Source organism: Populus trichocarpa, chromosome 8, assembly GCF_000002775.5.
Source record: "Populus trichocarpa isolate Nisqually-1 chromosome 8, P.trichocarpa_v4.1, whole genome shotgun sequence".
In the NCBI taxonomy this organism is placed as follows: domain Eukaryota; kingdom Viridiplantae; phylum Streptophyta; class Magnoliopsida; order Malpighiales; family Salicaceae; genus Populus; species Populus trichocarpa.
In genome coordinates, this window is record NC_037292.2 from 12,918,940 (window position 1) to 12,935,514 (window position 16,575).

Here is a 16,575-nt window from a genome sequence, read left to right on the forward strand (position 1 = left end):
TTATTGCATATGAATGAAAAATCATGCTTGAATGAGGCAGTGTTTGTTTTTGAAGTCCAATCATGCTTTTGAAAAAATTTAAATTTTTTGACCTAAGCGCGTGGGTCTTGCAGACCCAGGCGCATAAGTCTGACAACCATGCCAGATTTGACAAATAACAAGCAAAAAGAACAATCGATCGCTGACGGTAATCCAACAATTATTTGTCTACATGCGCCACACCATGTGGAAGAAGACACGGTTGCACATCCAGTTAGATGACAGATGGCCAGATTTGACTACTGGGAAGCGTCATACGCGTCTTCTTAATAACGTGTGTGCCGCCCACTCGCTGGGGCGTGAGAAACATGTGCGCACATCTTTTCGATTAAAAAATAACAAATACATCATGAAAATACTAAAACGCCTCCATGGTCTTTTTAATTACACAAAATACCTCCAAAGGCAAAGGTTTTTTTTTAATCTTTTCTGAGGCTAAAAGCGTTATTTGACTGTACTTAAAAATTAAAAAAACCTGAATATCCTTGTCGAAGAAAGCCAAAGAAATATTTATTTGCTCGCGAAAAAATAAGAAATTAAAAATGAATTTATTATTACAATTCACAGTAAAAGCTTTTTCGATTTACAGTGATTTCTCTATATCATTTAATTTTTGTTATAATATATATGCACGTCTAAATAATGGATGTTGATTGTTGAATGATGCAAGTTCACCACTCACCACTTTATTCCCAATTTGAGGAAACAAGATTTTACCTTTTAGGGGTATTAAAGCTAAGAAAATATATAGGAAGCAAAAGGTAGGATATGGTTTTGATTATATCATAATCTTTCTTCCTTCAATGTTTTTTCCTAATGGGAACTTGCACTACAAGAAAGTTTTTTAATTGCAAACACAATTTGCAATGGAGTTTGATCGCAAATATGTTATCCATAAGCAAAAATGACGTGACATACAATATACAAAAAAGAATTTTACCAAAAACTCTCCAAATTTTAAGAACAAAAGGGTCGATTTTGTGATTGAATCAAGAAAAGATGCATATAATTAAATAAAATAAAATAAAATAAAAGATACTCCATACAATAAGAACATCACATTAAGAATAAAAAGCTTTGAAATACGAATTTGTTAGAGAAAATGCTATTTTAGAGAAGTTGGGAGTAATATTGTCCAAATTTCTTTTACTGATGTTACCTCCACAACACTTGTGATATTTTTACCTCACCACAGAAAAATCAAACATATCTTATTGGATTGCTCAAGGCAATCTACTCCCTCCAATGTAGTTTTTTAAACAATGAATATGGCCCATCAAGTTTACGAAATATGTCGATGTCATTGACCTACAGCAGTTAAATCCCAGTGGCCGGGAGGCCAAAACCAAATTATGTATTTGGCCGTCCAGCAAAATATTGATATTATACACCAGCAGGGTCGCAACTATTTTTTATTTCTTTATGTTTAAATATAGATGCAACGCAAAGACAACCATGTTGGTTGACATAAGATCAGGCCTTGCAAGTGCACCAATAAGTATATCCGCTAAATAATTAATCAAGCATCTAAAGAAGAAGGAATAACTTGGTATGAACTGCCAGCCTCCATGCCAGACAGGCATGGCGTTTCTTTCGAAGATCAACGAGATTTGGAAAAAAAATATTAGACATGTCCATGTTACAGGCAAACCCCGACAAAAGTAAAGGGTATCTATGTGTCTCATGAACACAAAGTAAACGACAGCTTAACGATTATATCTAAAAGATGACAGTAGGTGGTAAGCAAACACAGGTAAACGGAAACATGCAGCATGTCCGTCTTTTGATGCTAATACGTGCCAAGGACTCAGAAAGTTATGTGGGAAGTAATTGAAGATTATTAATTTATTATGCGATAGCAACTTGCAAAAAAGTAATACAGCTCTGGATGGAAAATTTTAATTCATTGCACAAAGGTCAGGTAAGAAAAAGAGCTGTCCATAAAGAACAAACATGAAAATCTGATGAGAGAGTCAACACATAAGTGATCTAAGTAAAAACGAGATGGTATAAATCAAGAAATTAAAGACATAAAAAAATAAAATGGATCAGAACAAAAATTCCCAATACAGGAAAATCACTGAAACCTCAAAATATTAATCGAGTTTTTGGAGAGTCAGGTTATATGAATGCTAGGAAGTACATAACAAACCGGTGACAAATTGGCTGTTCCATCACAGCAAGTTCCCCATCCAGTAAAGTAAAGCTCCAGGTTGAATAAAACCCAAATTCCGGAAGAAAGCTATTTACATAATGTGACATTAGAAAACTCAAGAAATTACCCAACTCTTCAAACATTTCCCATATTCAGTTTTGACATCTAGCATGCTGTATCAGTCACTCATGCTGTATCAGTCACTCGCTACAGATGGAAAATGTTCGGTTGAAGCTTTCATAAGGAGTTACACAAGCTGCATCTCCACCTAACCTTTACAAAAACAGATACTGAAGTATTCAAGAGAATCACCCACTTTCTCTTAAGCAGTTCCCAGGCAAGAGAAATTTATACTTGTCAGCGTTCTCCAGAAGATATGATGGAAGATGAACAGCTGAATAGGAGTGAGGAATTGGTCCCATTTTCCCAATAATTTCCTTGAATGTGTACTCCTCAGGAAGCATGTCAAATAAATCAGCACCCTTGCAAATTACTCTCTGGATTCTTTTAGGGTTCAAGTAACGTTTGAACCTGACTCTATCAACATGACTGTAAGCTTTCATCTTAAATATAAACTCGCTTATACGGCGGAAACAAAAGCTGCAGTGCCACCCTGCATCTGCCAAAATGTCATCTGCCTGGCGATAATGTGCATACCGCGTCTTGCCTGTCTGATATCTGTGGACTGAAGCTCTCCAACTTTTAATGTCCTTGAGAAACTCAAAAGAGTAAAGATAATTTTTCAGCCGGAGATGAAGAACTGAAGGAGTGTCATCACACCACCTCAAGAGATTGATAGTGTGTCTGCTCGGTATCTCATCAACATCTGACATTATAAGCAAGTCATCATCAGAAATCCCTGCTACTTTGATAAGTTGGTCCAATGCTACTCGCTGGTATGCCTCTTCGATAAATGGGTTCTCTCCTTTCTTAAACCTCCCTCCGATAGTTCCATAGGTCAACCTGGGCTCAACAAATTTAAACTGATCTCGATGGTTGGCAAAAGAGAGAAGCTTTTCTTTCCCAGTGAAGGTTGAATTAGATTCAAGGAGAACAAACTGTGTAATGTAAGGGTACAATTCTTTCCATCGCAAAGCAAGGATGTCCAATTCATTACTGAATAACACTGCATCATAAACACGTCTTGGGAACTCACGAATTCCCCAACCATGGAGTTTGCAGAGGTTCTCCATCGACACATTCTCATGATAATAGTGTGGGATTTCATTGAACGTTTTTGGTGGGGATTCCCATAATGGCCGGAAAAAGGATGAGATCTTCTGTCCATGCATGTAAATACCATAGACACAGGTTGGCACGAGTATAAACAGAAGCAAATATGTCTTTAAATCCATGCCACGAAGAATACACCGGATTCTGGACATGCTCAAAATTCGCCCTGAGTCCTGCAAATTAATGGAGTTCACAATATGAGTCAAAATGATTTCAAGAAGAAACACAAAACAAAGCCAATCACTAGTAGAAAACTGATCAATCAATAAATAAATATTTTCTCCTATAAGCGTAATGCCCTGTTTGATTCCAGTAAAGAAGAGAGAATGTAACGAAAATCACTCATTAAATCCGCATCTTAAATAATTACTACCTTCTTAAACACAAAAGTTATCCTTGAAAACCAGATAAAAATTGGAGACATTTCATGATCAGAGTTTCCAGACGGCAAAAATTGAGAAGACCCAAATTGTAAATTAATCAACATCTTAATTTGCTTCCATAATCTTAGTCATTAAACACAAAACAAAGGTCTGATTCCAGATGCTCAAACTTAAAAAACCTCATCCTTGATTTTTTCAAATCCTCGAACAAGTCCCAGATTAAAATAAAAAACCTCAAAAACTCATCAATCAAAGAAAATCCATGAAATCCCAATTCCAATAACATAATATCTATTTAATGGCATAACGAGAATTAAAAAAAAAAGGATATCAGTAAAAAAAGAAGAAGAGAGAAGTCTAACGAAATCTTGTACACATCAAAATGGGTTCGAAATTACCTGGCCACAAATATCATCACAGATATCATCACTCTTCTTGGAGCAGTAATGGCCGCCATTTTCATTCATCATCCACCACATTTTTTTACTAAATATTTTCTATTTTTTCTGCTCTAGAACTCAGATCAAAAACAAAAAATGGGTTTTATCCACACCCCGGAACAAACCCTCTTTTGAAATTCCCCTCCTCGATCTCCGCTTGTTTCTAGCTGGCAGCAAAACCAGTAAATTTAGCCGTTTCTCTCACTTTCTTTCTCTCTCCAAAAATGGGTTTTTCTTTCTAAAAAATCAGGGGAAAAGAAATCAGCCAAGCAGATAGCGTCAGCCGTCCCTCAACAATCTCTAAACTTAACGAGCTTGATTGTCTTTTTCTAATATATTTTTTTAAAAAAATTAAAGTAATGTGGCTTCTCTGTGAATTGGGTGGCTGGCAGTTGTAACTTGTAAGGAAAAGGTGTGTTTTCTTATTCTATATATAGGGAGAGAGGTTCATTATTAAATGACCAAAGTCACCATCGGTCTTTTGGCTTTTTTGCTTGTAGAAGAAAATTGTCTGTGGATAATTTGGGAATTTGGTAAATATCTGGGCTTCGGTTTGGAGAGTGTCGTCGTTGGGCTCGGTCCTTCCCAACGCGTCTGTTGACTTTGTAAACTCTAAACTAACAAAACTCGTTCACTGCGAACAGCCAAGTCGTTGTCTTTCTTAATTTTCTAATTTTCAAGTGTTTTTTTATTTTTTTATTTTTTTTTATGGTTCAACAATCGAATTAAAGTATTGAAAAAATAAAAAATAAAATAAAATATTATATTCTTATTTGGATTATTTATGATAGTGTATTTTTCACTTTGTATCGCACTTTTTATATTTATTTGAATGCTTTACAATTATAAGTTCTATATCTTATAATTAGGTTTTTTATAGTTTATTTTATTTTATGTTAATTGAATGTATACTTGGGCTGCTCATATTATGACATCAAGAGTTTGTATAGCTGTCTGCAAGACAATCCTTTTGTGATAGATTTGGTTTCATGATATTTGATATAAAAAAAACTATATCAATCCATTTAATCCATAATAATTAAATTAAGATTTTATTTTTTGTTTTAAAAGCATTTTTAAAAATATTTGAAATTTTTTTATTTTTTTCACTTCAAATTAATATTTTTTGATGTTTTTAAATTATTTTGATGCGCTGATATCAAAAATAATTTTAAAAAAATAAAAATATATATTATTTTGATATTTTTCTAAATGAAAATATAACCGCAATCACATTTCTAAACGGATTACTTGTAAAAATATTATCTTTAATGAACAATAAATGTTGTTCGTATATCTACAATTATAGTAACATCTTCAGGTAACTGTAAAACAGTGTGGTTTGGAACGTTAAAAAAAACAAAGTAATGTTTAGTTATTTATCCTTAAAAAAAAAAAAAAGGAAGGATGAAGACTGAAGAGACATGCCTCGAAAGACAAAAGTAATAAAGTTTTCTCTTCTATTAATATCTCATTAAACATTCCAAAGATCTGAACCATTAATTTTATAACCGTTAATATGAACTATTTGATCTGAAAACTTAATAATAAAAAATTAAGAAAAGAGGGGAAAAAAAGAGTATTTAGATCTAAAAACTTTAAAACTCATAAGGTTAAATTTGTGTTTAGGAGGTTAAAATGTGTGCTTTCTTTGTGTTTTTTTCTTCATTTTTTGTAAGAAAAATAAAAAATATGATTTCACATGGTTGTCGGCAAACTAACTAGACTATATATATTTATTTAATGATATTTTGAAATTGAAATAATTAATAAATTAATAATATATTCAATAAGTATTTTTTAAACTTTACATGGAATAGTAAAATAAATATTTAATTTATAATTTATCTTTGTATATTAATGGTAAAATCATGAGTTTCAAATATGTTATATAAAAATAAAATAACAGACTGATAAGAGATAATTTTATAGATTATCTTATGATATAGAGACTTTTTCTTGTTATCATTATCATTAAAACGACAGTCTTTTTTGTTTTGTTATAAGCAAAACATCCTTTTTTCCTCATTTCTCACCCATATCCTATTTCTTTCCTATCTTTCAATGCTAGTTGTATTTTTTTCCTTCTTCTTTTCTTCGTTTTGGATACAAGAATATAATATTTTTTTCAAACAAGAAATTAGCACTTTAGAAAAGGGAAATGAACCTTCCCGTGCATAGTTTTTAGACCCGGCCCGGTCCAAGATCCGGGTTCCGGGTTTTGACCGAGTCACCGGGTTGCCCGGGTCATTTTTTTTTAAAAAAAATCAAAACAGCGTTGATTTAGTAAAAAAAAAACAAAAGTCAACGTGTTGCAACCGGGTTTTTGACCGGGTCTTGCTGGGTCAGCCGGGTCGCACCGGGTTTTTTCTTCCCCTGTTTTTTCTTCAACCTGGCCCAGTTCCAGCCCCGGATCGGCCGGATTTCAGGTTGACCCACCAGGCCGGGCCGGATTTTAAAACTATGTTTCCATGGAAGAAAGCCCACCGGCCCCACCCTACTTCAATGGAAAGGAGCAATCGCCTGTAGCAGTGTCTTTTTTATTCTATCTCAAAATAAATACCAAACATTATGTAATAAATATTCCGATCACTATTTGTAAATTACAAATTGTAATTGTTGCAGTCACATTCGATGAAGCATTGTTTTAAAAGCTAGGTAGGACTAGGTTTTAATAAAAAAAAATTAACTTGATTTTATAACTCGTTTACAAATCTTGGTTAATTTATAATCCAATCAATTCAACAAAACCTAGTTAAAACTTAGTAATTTTTTTTTAAATAATATTTTTTTTATAAAAAAAATTAAGTTATCCTAGATAAATTAAAACCATTTAATTTATGAATGCACTCGAGTTAGTTAACAGTTCAGGTTTAAAAACTCTACAAAGTACATCCAAATGTCAGAGATTTTTAATGCCTAGCAAAGGAATAAGGAATAAGATACTTTCCATTTGTAACAAACTAGTAAAGTGCTTTCATTCATTTATCGTATAGCCAAAACTTGTGAGAAATGGTGGCACAAAGTAATTAACGAAGTTGGTCGATGAAGGGTCTAAATCATAGTTTTCAACCCAGTCTGGTTCAAGGTCCGGATTTCAAGTTTTAACCGAATCACCGGATCGCTCAGGTCAATTTTGTTTTTTTAAATCAAAACAACATCGTTTTAGTAAAAAAACAAAAGTCAATGGGTTGCAACCAAGTTTTTAACCTGGTCTTGCCGCCTCAACCGGGTCACACCAGATTTTTGCTTCCTCTATTTTTTCTTCAACCCAGCCCGGTTCCAGTCCCGGATCGATCGAGACCCGGGTCAACCTGCCAGGCCAGATTTCAAAACTATGATCTAAATAGTGCCATATATTTGGTGGCGTACCCTATTAAAATTGTTTCTTCTTCATGTTACTTTGATATTTATTTGAGATAATTAAAATCTAATTATTAATATTTTTACATAAATATTATGTGCAGAAAAGTAGCACTTTTTTTTATTCCTTTATCAAGTAATATTTAAAAGTTTTATATCAGATTGTACATATCATTTAACTATTTGAAGCGCTTTTGAATTTTAATTTTTAATTATCCATTAAATTCTTACACCAAAGGCCCTCTCAACTTTCCAATCACATCAACTCTATTAAAATTTAAATCAAAGGCCCTCTCAATTTAAAATTTAACGTCTAGCGTTCAAAAGCAGTTTTTATTTGTGGGTTTTAAAAGCCGCGTTTCACTAAAAACAAAATATTAAATTAATATTTTTTTTAGTATTGTTTTTAGTTTTAATGTATTAATTTTAAAAAATAAAAAAAATATTTTAGGTATGTTTGGCATCATGATTACTTTTATCGTTATGATTTGAAAATATAATTTTATAATGATCAATTTTAGTTGAGGTTGGTTTAATAAATTAAAGTGTTTAGTTAAAAATATAGTTGAGTTTAAGGTTGAACAAAATAGTTTCATGTACTTGGTTAATATGCTTTTTATATTGAGATTTGGTTGTAAAATAACTAAAAATCACACACACACACTTAGAATTCTTTTGTGATTTCATTTTTTCTGGATTTTTGCTTGTAAGTTGTTTTTTTTTTTTATGGTAATTAGTTGGTTTTTTGTACGTTTAAAAGGAGGTTCATATGGAAAAATTCAATAAAAGAAATAGGAAATTTTGTATCCTAACTAGGTTCATCAAATCCTCAATCATGTATTGTGATGTTGTATACTTACTTTGTGTTACGGAGAAAAATGGTCTTATATACTCCTTTTTCTAGTAACTTCAGGATACTTGTAAGAGTAACATATGTACTTTTTTGCTATTCTTCTCCCTTAATTTATATCTACATTTTGCCTTTCTAAGCTTATTGAAGTGTTATAGGAAGAAGAAACAAAATTATTGACAAGAGCTATTGATTTTAGCTAAAATTTTGAATTTTAGGTGCAATTCTATGTTTATGCAAGTGTAATTATAGTGCTTTTTAACTCATTTGTTAAAGACAAAACATTAAAAAAAAAGGACCAATTCCTTTGAAATAAACACAACAAAAAAAAGGCAAGTTCAATTATGAACACCTAAAATAGATTGCAATTCTCAATATATTTTTCTCAAGTTCTATTATTATTTACTTAGTTTACAAGAAATAGCTTTGACAGAATTCATAATTACCTTCACACGTGAGTTAATGCAAAAGCAGCAGCTAAATCTAGGCAGTGATCCAAATAAAAAACACAAAGTCATTTTACAAGAAGCGAAACCCAGGTAACCTAAACTAATCAAACAAACAAAACTCCATCACACATGAGTTAATGCAAATTATATCAAAATTCCAAAAGAAAAAAGTAACTACCTTCAAGAACGGGTTTCGATCGAAAAATTAATTAAATCGTTCCAACAATGTAACTTGAACAATATGTTTCGGTTGCATGCTTCTAATACAATTTGTTTAAGGAAAACAAACAAGACCAATCAAACATAAATTATCAGTAGCGACAATTAATCAGAAAAAATAATTAATCAAGCATCATATAAATTGAAATATGTAGTTAATTAAAACAAATTTTCGGATGGAGAGGAAGAAACTCACGGTCTGTGTTGAAACCATCTCTGTTTCCGAAACCTTTACTTGTTTCCTTTTTGGTTAAACCACACAAATGTATGATTTATTTATACATAAAAAAATAGATGCATTGTCATAAACATTATAAGCAAATCTAAGTAAAATATCATTTGATTTTAGAAAGATTGAAGAAGAAGTGAGGGGATATGATATTTGAAATTGAAAAAAATAAAGAAAAAACAATTATAAAGTTTATTATTTGATGAATGAGCTAGTAGATCTTTGAATCTTACCTCCTTTACAAAGAATACAACAATCTTATTTGGAAACTCAAAGTGATAGAACAAGAGCAAAAAATTGAGATTTTGAGAAGAAAGAAGAGAAGTGAGGGATGAGGGTTGGAGATATCTCAACAGTGCTAGTGTTTGAGTAAGATTGGAGATATGGATGAGGGTTGTTTGGGGAATATTTTTAACGATTATTTTCTCTAAATTTTTATGGGTTTTTTTTTTCCAGTGGAGAGGCGAGAGAGACAAAAAAAAAAAAAAAACAAGTATGGATAGCTTATAAGAAATTGAGGTTGAACCTCAATCTCTGGTGGATCCTATAATTACAAAAAGTGTGGTTCAACCCTAACCAAACACCAAAAATTTATATTTCAACCCAATTTCAACAGCACCTATAAAAACAAACACTTTGTTAATTTCATTCATCAAGATTAAATGATGAACAATTCAAAGGAAGTACACTTCACAATTGATTTGGTGAATATATCACCCAAGATAAAAGATGACTTTTAACTTTAATCTTTTTAGATATCCAATCCACTACCTTAATTGCAAATTTATAAGTCATTTTTAGTGCTTTAATTTGCAGTAATATGAAATTCTTTTTTTGTGCTCAAAACACAACCATGTTATTGAATACAATAAACTTAACATACTCCGACCATTGTCTTTAAAAGGGAAGTAAATTTATGTCGTTTTCTTTTCCAGATTTGAATGTTTGGTTAGTGGTAAATTTGCATTCAGTAATAGATTGGGGACTGGCTTGAAATCTCTATCATAGTGGCACGACTGATGTAAGCAAACCCCTTTAAGGTTACTTTACTTATCTTGTTGGCTCTCAGACACGTGTCACATTTTTATTTTTATTTTTTGCTTAAATGGATTTGTTTTGCTATTGTTACACATGGCAAGTTCGGGGGCCTTCGAGGCAGCGGTAATTTTGGACTGGAGCTGTATTTTTTTTATAAAAAAAAAATGACTTGATTTTGATTTGAAGTAGTAGAAGCAGCACATGGCAAATGTCAGATATAACTTGTGGACTCGTCCGAAAAAGAATTGAGGTTTTTTTTTTTTAATTAGCAATAGATTTGCAAGCTTTTTATTAAAATGATAATTTGTTTTTGTTTTTTTTTTAACATGGTTGAGTTTAGATCGAATTTAATTAAATAAATTAAATCTTATTAAAAAATCAGTTCAGATTAATTAAAATTTACCATTTAATATCTTATTAGATTTAAAAAAATTCCCACCCAAATTATACTCCGTATCTTTATTTTTTCAAGTAAACGCACTCACCAATTAAGTTCGATAAAATTAAATACGACACACAGTATGAGTACAAGAGAAGAAGTCTTTGTTGACCATACCATTCCTGGGAACTGTGTAGTACGCTATCTATTTAATAACAAGTTGAGGGGATGGTTTTTGTTCAAAACTGTGCAGTACGCTATCTATATAAAAATATGCACGCAGTAAAAAGAATGGAGCAATGGAGCTATTGATGAAGTCTTCGAGATCCATTTCCAGGAAAGCTTCATCAAAATGGCAAAAGGATGCGAGAAAATCAGGATTGCTAACACTCCTCGTCCAAAACCTGGATTAATCGGTGGAGGCTGCAATTGATTTTATCTTTGTTATATCAAATTCAATTGTTGCCAAGATAAAACCAATCAAATACTCGGTGTTGAGGATTAGGTCAAATAACACTGCCCATCCAAGTTAATTTATCATTGAATTTGTCCATGCCCCCATCTGCATGGCGTCCAAGTTGGCCACCAAGTATGTGAAGATCATGGTGACATGACATCACTTCAATCAAGGGTGAGAGTTACTTGTTTCCATAAATTAATTAACCCAAAAGAGCATGAGTCGTAAAAGGCCATAATAAAATATATAAAAAAATTATAAATTTACTTTAAAAACAATATTTTGGATCCGTCTAGTAGTAATTCGATATTTCTTGAAAAGATTCTGTTTATGACCTCTACACTTTACAGTAATCCATATTCTAATCTCAATATTCCATATTGTGATTGCGAGTTATGTAAAATGGTGTTGATCGATTCTGTGGTTTTTCCACTTTCTCGGAGGCCAGGAGGAGATGAATTAATGCTTGAGTTTGGTTGGTTTAGATTCATCAATCCTTTCCTTGTTTCGAAGATGAACCAAAATTATTACGAAGAACTTCAACCTATATATAGAGGATGCTATTTTCTGAGCTCAAAATTATTAATCAAAGATATATTTTAATTAACTGATAAATGATTATTCAAGAAATGGGAAGTCAACCCATAATAGCTGTGGCTAATCAAGACCCGTGTTTGGGGTTGTGGTGCAACTTTTTTTTTATTAAAATTTAATTTTTTTTATTTTAAATTAAAATTTTTAAGAGTTTTTAGATTGTTTTGATATGTTGATCTTAAGATTGAATTTTAAAATATAAAAAAAATTATTTTAATTTATTTTTAAATAAAAAACAACTTATATCATTTTTTTATACACCCCTTTAAATTCAGTACAACTTCGACAAAGTCAAGAACATTGGTTCATTTACAGGCTCTACGCAACCCAAAAAGTAGGTCTTTCTATGAACCTTCACATTCACTAATTTAGGAAACATTAAATTCCTATAATGTAACCAAATCTGAGCTGTGAAGGACATATGGAAGACAAATAGGTGGTTCAATTGAATGATTTCTCTTCAATGCAGGAAGACGAAGTCAATTCCATGTAAGAATTGAACAGGCCAGCTATTCATCAGCAAGTTCCATGATGCCTTTATGGAACTGGTGCTGTGTCCTTTGCAAGTGGGTGATTTGGTCAAAGTAAGCAACTACTAAGTTAACCACAATGGTCGACAGTATTAAATTGAGAGTGGATTCATCACATGGAGGTCCCTTTCACGTTCAAGCCTTAACCAGTAAGGTGGAGCCTCCGCGTTCCGTTGATTTACGAAAAAAATATCATACCTAGCCCTAGTGGTGTTTGTGGAAATTTCCACGCGGCAATATATACGAGAAATTAAATTAATTTGGAGGATTCAAGACAGAGTCATATATATATATATATATATATGGGGTCAATCAGCAGTAAGCTTGGAAGTGATCTGCTATTTGAAAGTCATTTGCTATGCAAGTGATGATTCTTTTGTTTCAAGCAATTAACTTAGATATGTCTAGAGAATATGCTATATGTTCATATTTTGACACATTTGCTATAAAAAAAATACAATGAAAGATAATATAGTCAGGTTTATTGCAGGGTTTACCGCGAGTGCTGGTAACAAAAATGCTATCAAAGCTAAACCATGGGCTAGTTGTGAAGATTGGCTTGTAGTTAAGCAAGGGTATTCAACAACTAGATTTTGACTCGCAAATTGTTGAGCAGCTCTTATATATCTAGCTATCAAGAGGAAGAGTAAAAGTAATCTGTTATTTTATTTTTTTAAAAAAAGTTCATGTCTTTGGGTAGTTTTGATATTAAAAATAATTTTTTTAAAAAATAAAAAATATTATTTTGATGTATTTCCAAGCAAATACCCTTAATTTTTATTTTATTTTCTTAGAAACTCAAAAATCACATTACATTTGTATAGAGAGACAGATTCCTGTACAGATTGGCTAACAAATTCTCTGAAGCGGGTCTTGTTCACGAAACTGTATTTTTGCGTGTGTGTTGAAGCTCATATGAGACTTAAAGACGTAACTAATCTAAATCAAAATAGACAAGTAAAATGGATGCAGCTTTTATTGAATTATTTATTTTAAATAGTTGAAATGAATTATTTAAAGAGAAAAGTGTGGATTATAGTAGCGTGTGACTTGGACTACTGATTTGGACATGCATATTGATGCCTGTGTATGCTATATCGAAATTTGTAACGTTTACGTGTCTTTGTTCTAATTATTACGTAAGCTGTAAGCTGTATATATAGGATAAATCGGTTCTTTTTCTAAAATCAAGCCAATCAAATAGTGCACGAGCAGGCTCCATAATATGTGTGTATATATATATATATATATTAGATAATTATACTTAGTTTTATTTACTAAAGAGTATGAAAATGCATTCATTTCCTCTCCATTTACCGAAACAAGGCGCTTAAAAGAATGATTAAACAGCGACGGAGACTTCTTTGTATGTATAGTCTTGATATTTTTGTTAAAGAAAGACCGATAGAAATATCTTAGATGTCCCAGCAACAAATACTTGGTTATGATTATCCTCGTAGTCCTCGTCAAGTAGTGATCATTAATTTATTTGAATTATATGATTTTAATATATATATATATGTATAATTAGGCACGCGTACAAGACAATGAATTCCTAATCTTTCTAACGTGCATTCAATCAATTTCAGATCGTACGATGTGGTCTGCAAGATATCTCAAGGCAATGTGCTGCTGCTGCTGCTGCTTCTTCCACAGACGTCTATTTTATATGCGTTCTTCTTCAAACAAATTTGGCTAGTATTTGCAAATTGCCGTAGGTCCAGGAACGACGTTAAAATGGCAGCATTAAAGATAAGAAAAGAATGACAGTAAGGCAACTGCGTTTCCATTGCAGAAGTTATTAGACAGTCTATTTCGTATGAAACAAAGTCAATGTGTTGCTTTCTTAATGGTGTGTTGTAACAGGCACGGATCCTAGTTATAGGGTTTGCCTTTCTATAATATTTTCTTTTATTATCTGATTACATGGTTGCAACAAACGTGTAATGAAACGAAACAGATTTTCCTGTTCGATTCACCATTACTTCAATTGAGACAGGAATATTTTCATAAACCCTAGAATATTCCTGTAATAATTTTAAAATATTCTTTAACAACGTACGTAATTACATGTAATTGATAATGTTTTTCATACAAAAATATTATTACTAGCCATGAGTTTGATTAATAAAATTATTGGATAATTATTATGTGGTATATAAAAATAATCGCGTGTTAGAATATAAAACAGTTAAGAAAGGTTTCATTCATTAAACAACCGAGTAACCGGACAGCCTAAGAAAACTCTTTGCAATATATTATTATTATGATGATAAAATAAATACGACAAATATAATTAAGTACTCTTTGATATATCATCATACATAAAATATATATTTAAATAATTGATTGTATAAATGGTTTGTGATACTATTGATAGCACATATTATTTGCAAATATTTCAAACACAATTTTCTCAACTAAAAGTCCATCAATTTTACATTCCGCAAACAAAAACAAAAATAAAAACTTGGCTTTTTCTCTGCCCCTTTCATCCTGAAAAGCAGCACTAAAAAATAATTTTATTGGAATTTAATAGATAATGACATGAATGGACTTGAACAAATAAAATTTTTTGATACTTGATAAGGTTTTTTGGTAAAATTCACTGGCAAAAAATCAGGTTTGATCAACTAAAAGTCTCATAAATTTTACATTTCGCAAACGAAAACGAAAATGAAAACTTGGCCTTTTCTCTACCCCTTCCATCCTGAAAAGCAGCACTAGAGAATAATTTTATTAGAATTTAATAGATAATGACATGAATGGACTTGAACAAATAAAATATTTTGATACTTGATAAGGTTTTTTGGTAAAATTCACTGGCAAAAAATCAGGTTTGATCAACTAAAAGTCCCATAAATTTTACATTTCGCAAACGAAAATGAAAATGAAAACTTGGCCTTTTCTCTACCCCTTTCATCCTGAAAAGCAGCACTAGAGAATAATTTTATTGGAATTTAATAGATAATGACATGAATGGACTTGAACAAATAAAAGATTTTGATACTTGATAAGGTTTTTTGGTAAAATTCACTGGCAAAAAATCAGGTTTGATCAACTAAAAGTCTCATAAATTTTACATTTCGCAAACGAAAACGAAAATGAAAACTTGGCTTTTTCTCTACCCCTTTCATCCTGAAAAGCAGCACTAGAGAATAATGTTTTTGGAATTTAATAGATAATGACATGAATGGACTTGAACAAATAAAAGATTTTGATACTTGATAAGGTTTTTTGGTAAAATTTACCGGCAAAAAATCAGGTTTGATCAACTAAAAATCTCATAAATTTTACATTTCGCAAACGAAAACGAAAATGAAAACTTGGCTTTTTCTCTACCCCCTTCATCCTGAAAAGCAGCACTAGAGAATAATTTTATTGGAATTTAATAGATAATAACATGAATGGACTTGAACAAATAAAAGATTTTGATACTTGATAGGGTTTTTGGTAAAATTCACTGGCAGAAAATCAGGTTTAATCAACTAAAAATCTCATAAATTTTACATTTCGCAAACGAAAATAAAAATAAAAACTTGACTTTTTCTCTATCCCTTTCATCCTGAAAAGCACTAGCACTAGAGAATAATTTTATTGGAATTTAATAGATGATGACGTGAATGGACTTGAACAAATAAAAGATTTTGATACTTGATAAGGTTTTTGATAAAATTTATTGGCAAAAAATCAGGTTTGATCAACTAAAAATCATAAATTTTACATTTCACAAATGAAAATAAAAATAAAAGCATGCTTTTTCTGTGCTCCCTTCATCTTGAAAAGCACTAGCACTAGAGAATAATTTTATCAGAATTTAATAGATAATGAACTGAATGAACTTGAACAAATAAAAGATTTTTGGACTTGAAGGGGCATCTAACTTAGGTGACTCCATGCGTGATCAAACATTCAAACTCCATTCTGCGCCTTGGTCCTGTTGATTCTCCAGAGCACGAGGAGTAGGCTTGGTAAAGAGAAGTCTTCTCCCCCCTCCAATCTTTGACATCAACAGGTTCAAGCAACGACAGAAAATTAGTAATCACTGATAAGACTGATGTTTTGTGAACACCTGCACGCACCATTTCCATGGCGATCAATTCAATGGCCCACTACATAAAAACAACTGGGCCAACTTTATTGTTTCAAATCAGAAAATGGGCTAACTTAAGCGTTGGCAGCTTCATGAGCATGGACCATCACTGTCAAATTAAGTT

The 16,575-nt window shown here is 31.7% G+C and overlaps 1 protein-coding gene across 1 annotated transcript; it reads right to left on the reverse strand.

The window, feature by feature from the left end:
- Positions 1–2,029: 2,029 nt before the first annotated feature.
- LOC7469042 (uncharacterized) lies at positions 2,030–4,647 on the reverse strand. The gene is made up of 2 exons (XM_002312635.4): positions 4,209–4,647; positions 2,030–3,600 (listed from the first exon to the last, which is right to left on the reverse strand). Exons 1-2 carry the CDS (start codon positions 4,287–4,289, stop codon positions 2,503–2,505), a joined length of 1,179 nt encoding a protein of 392 aa, XP_002312671.2. The 5' UTR covers positions 4,290–4,647; the 3' UTR covers positions 2,030–2,502.
- Positions 4,648–16,575: the final 11,928 nt, after the last annotated feature.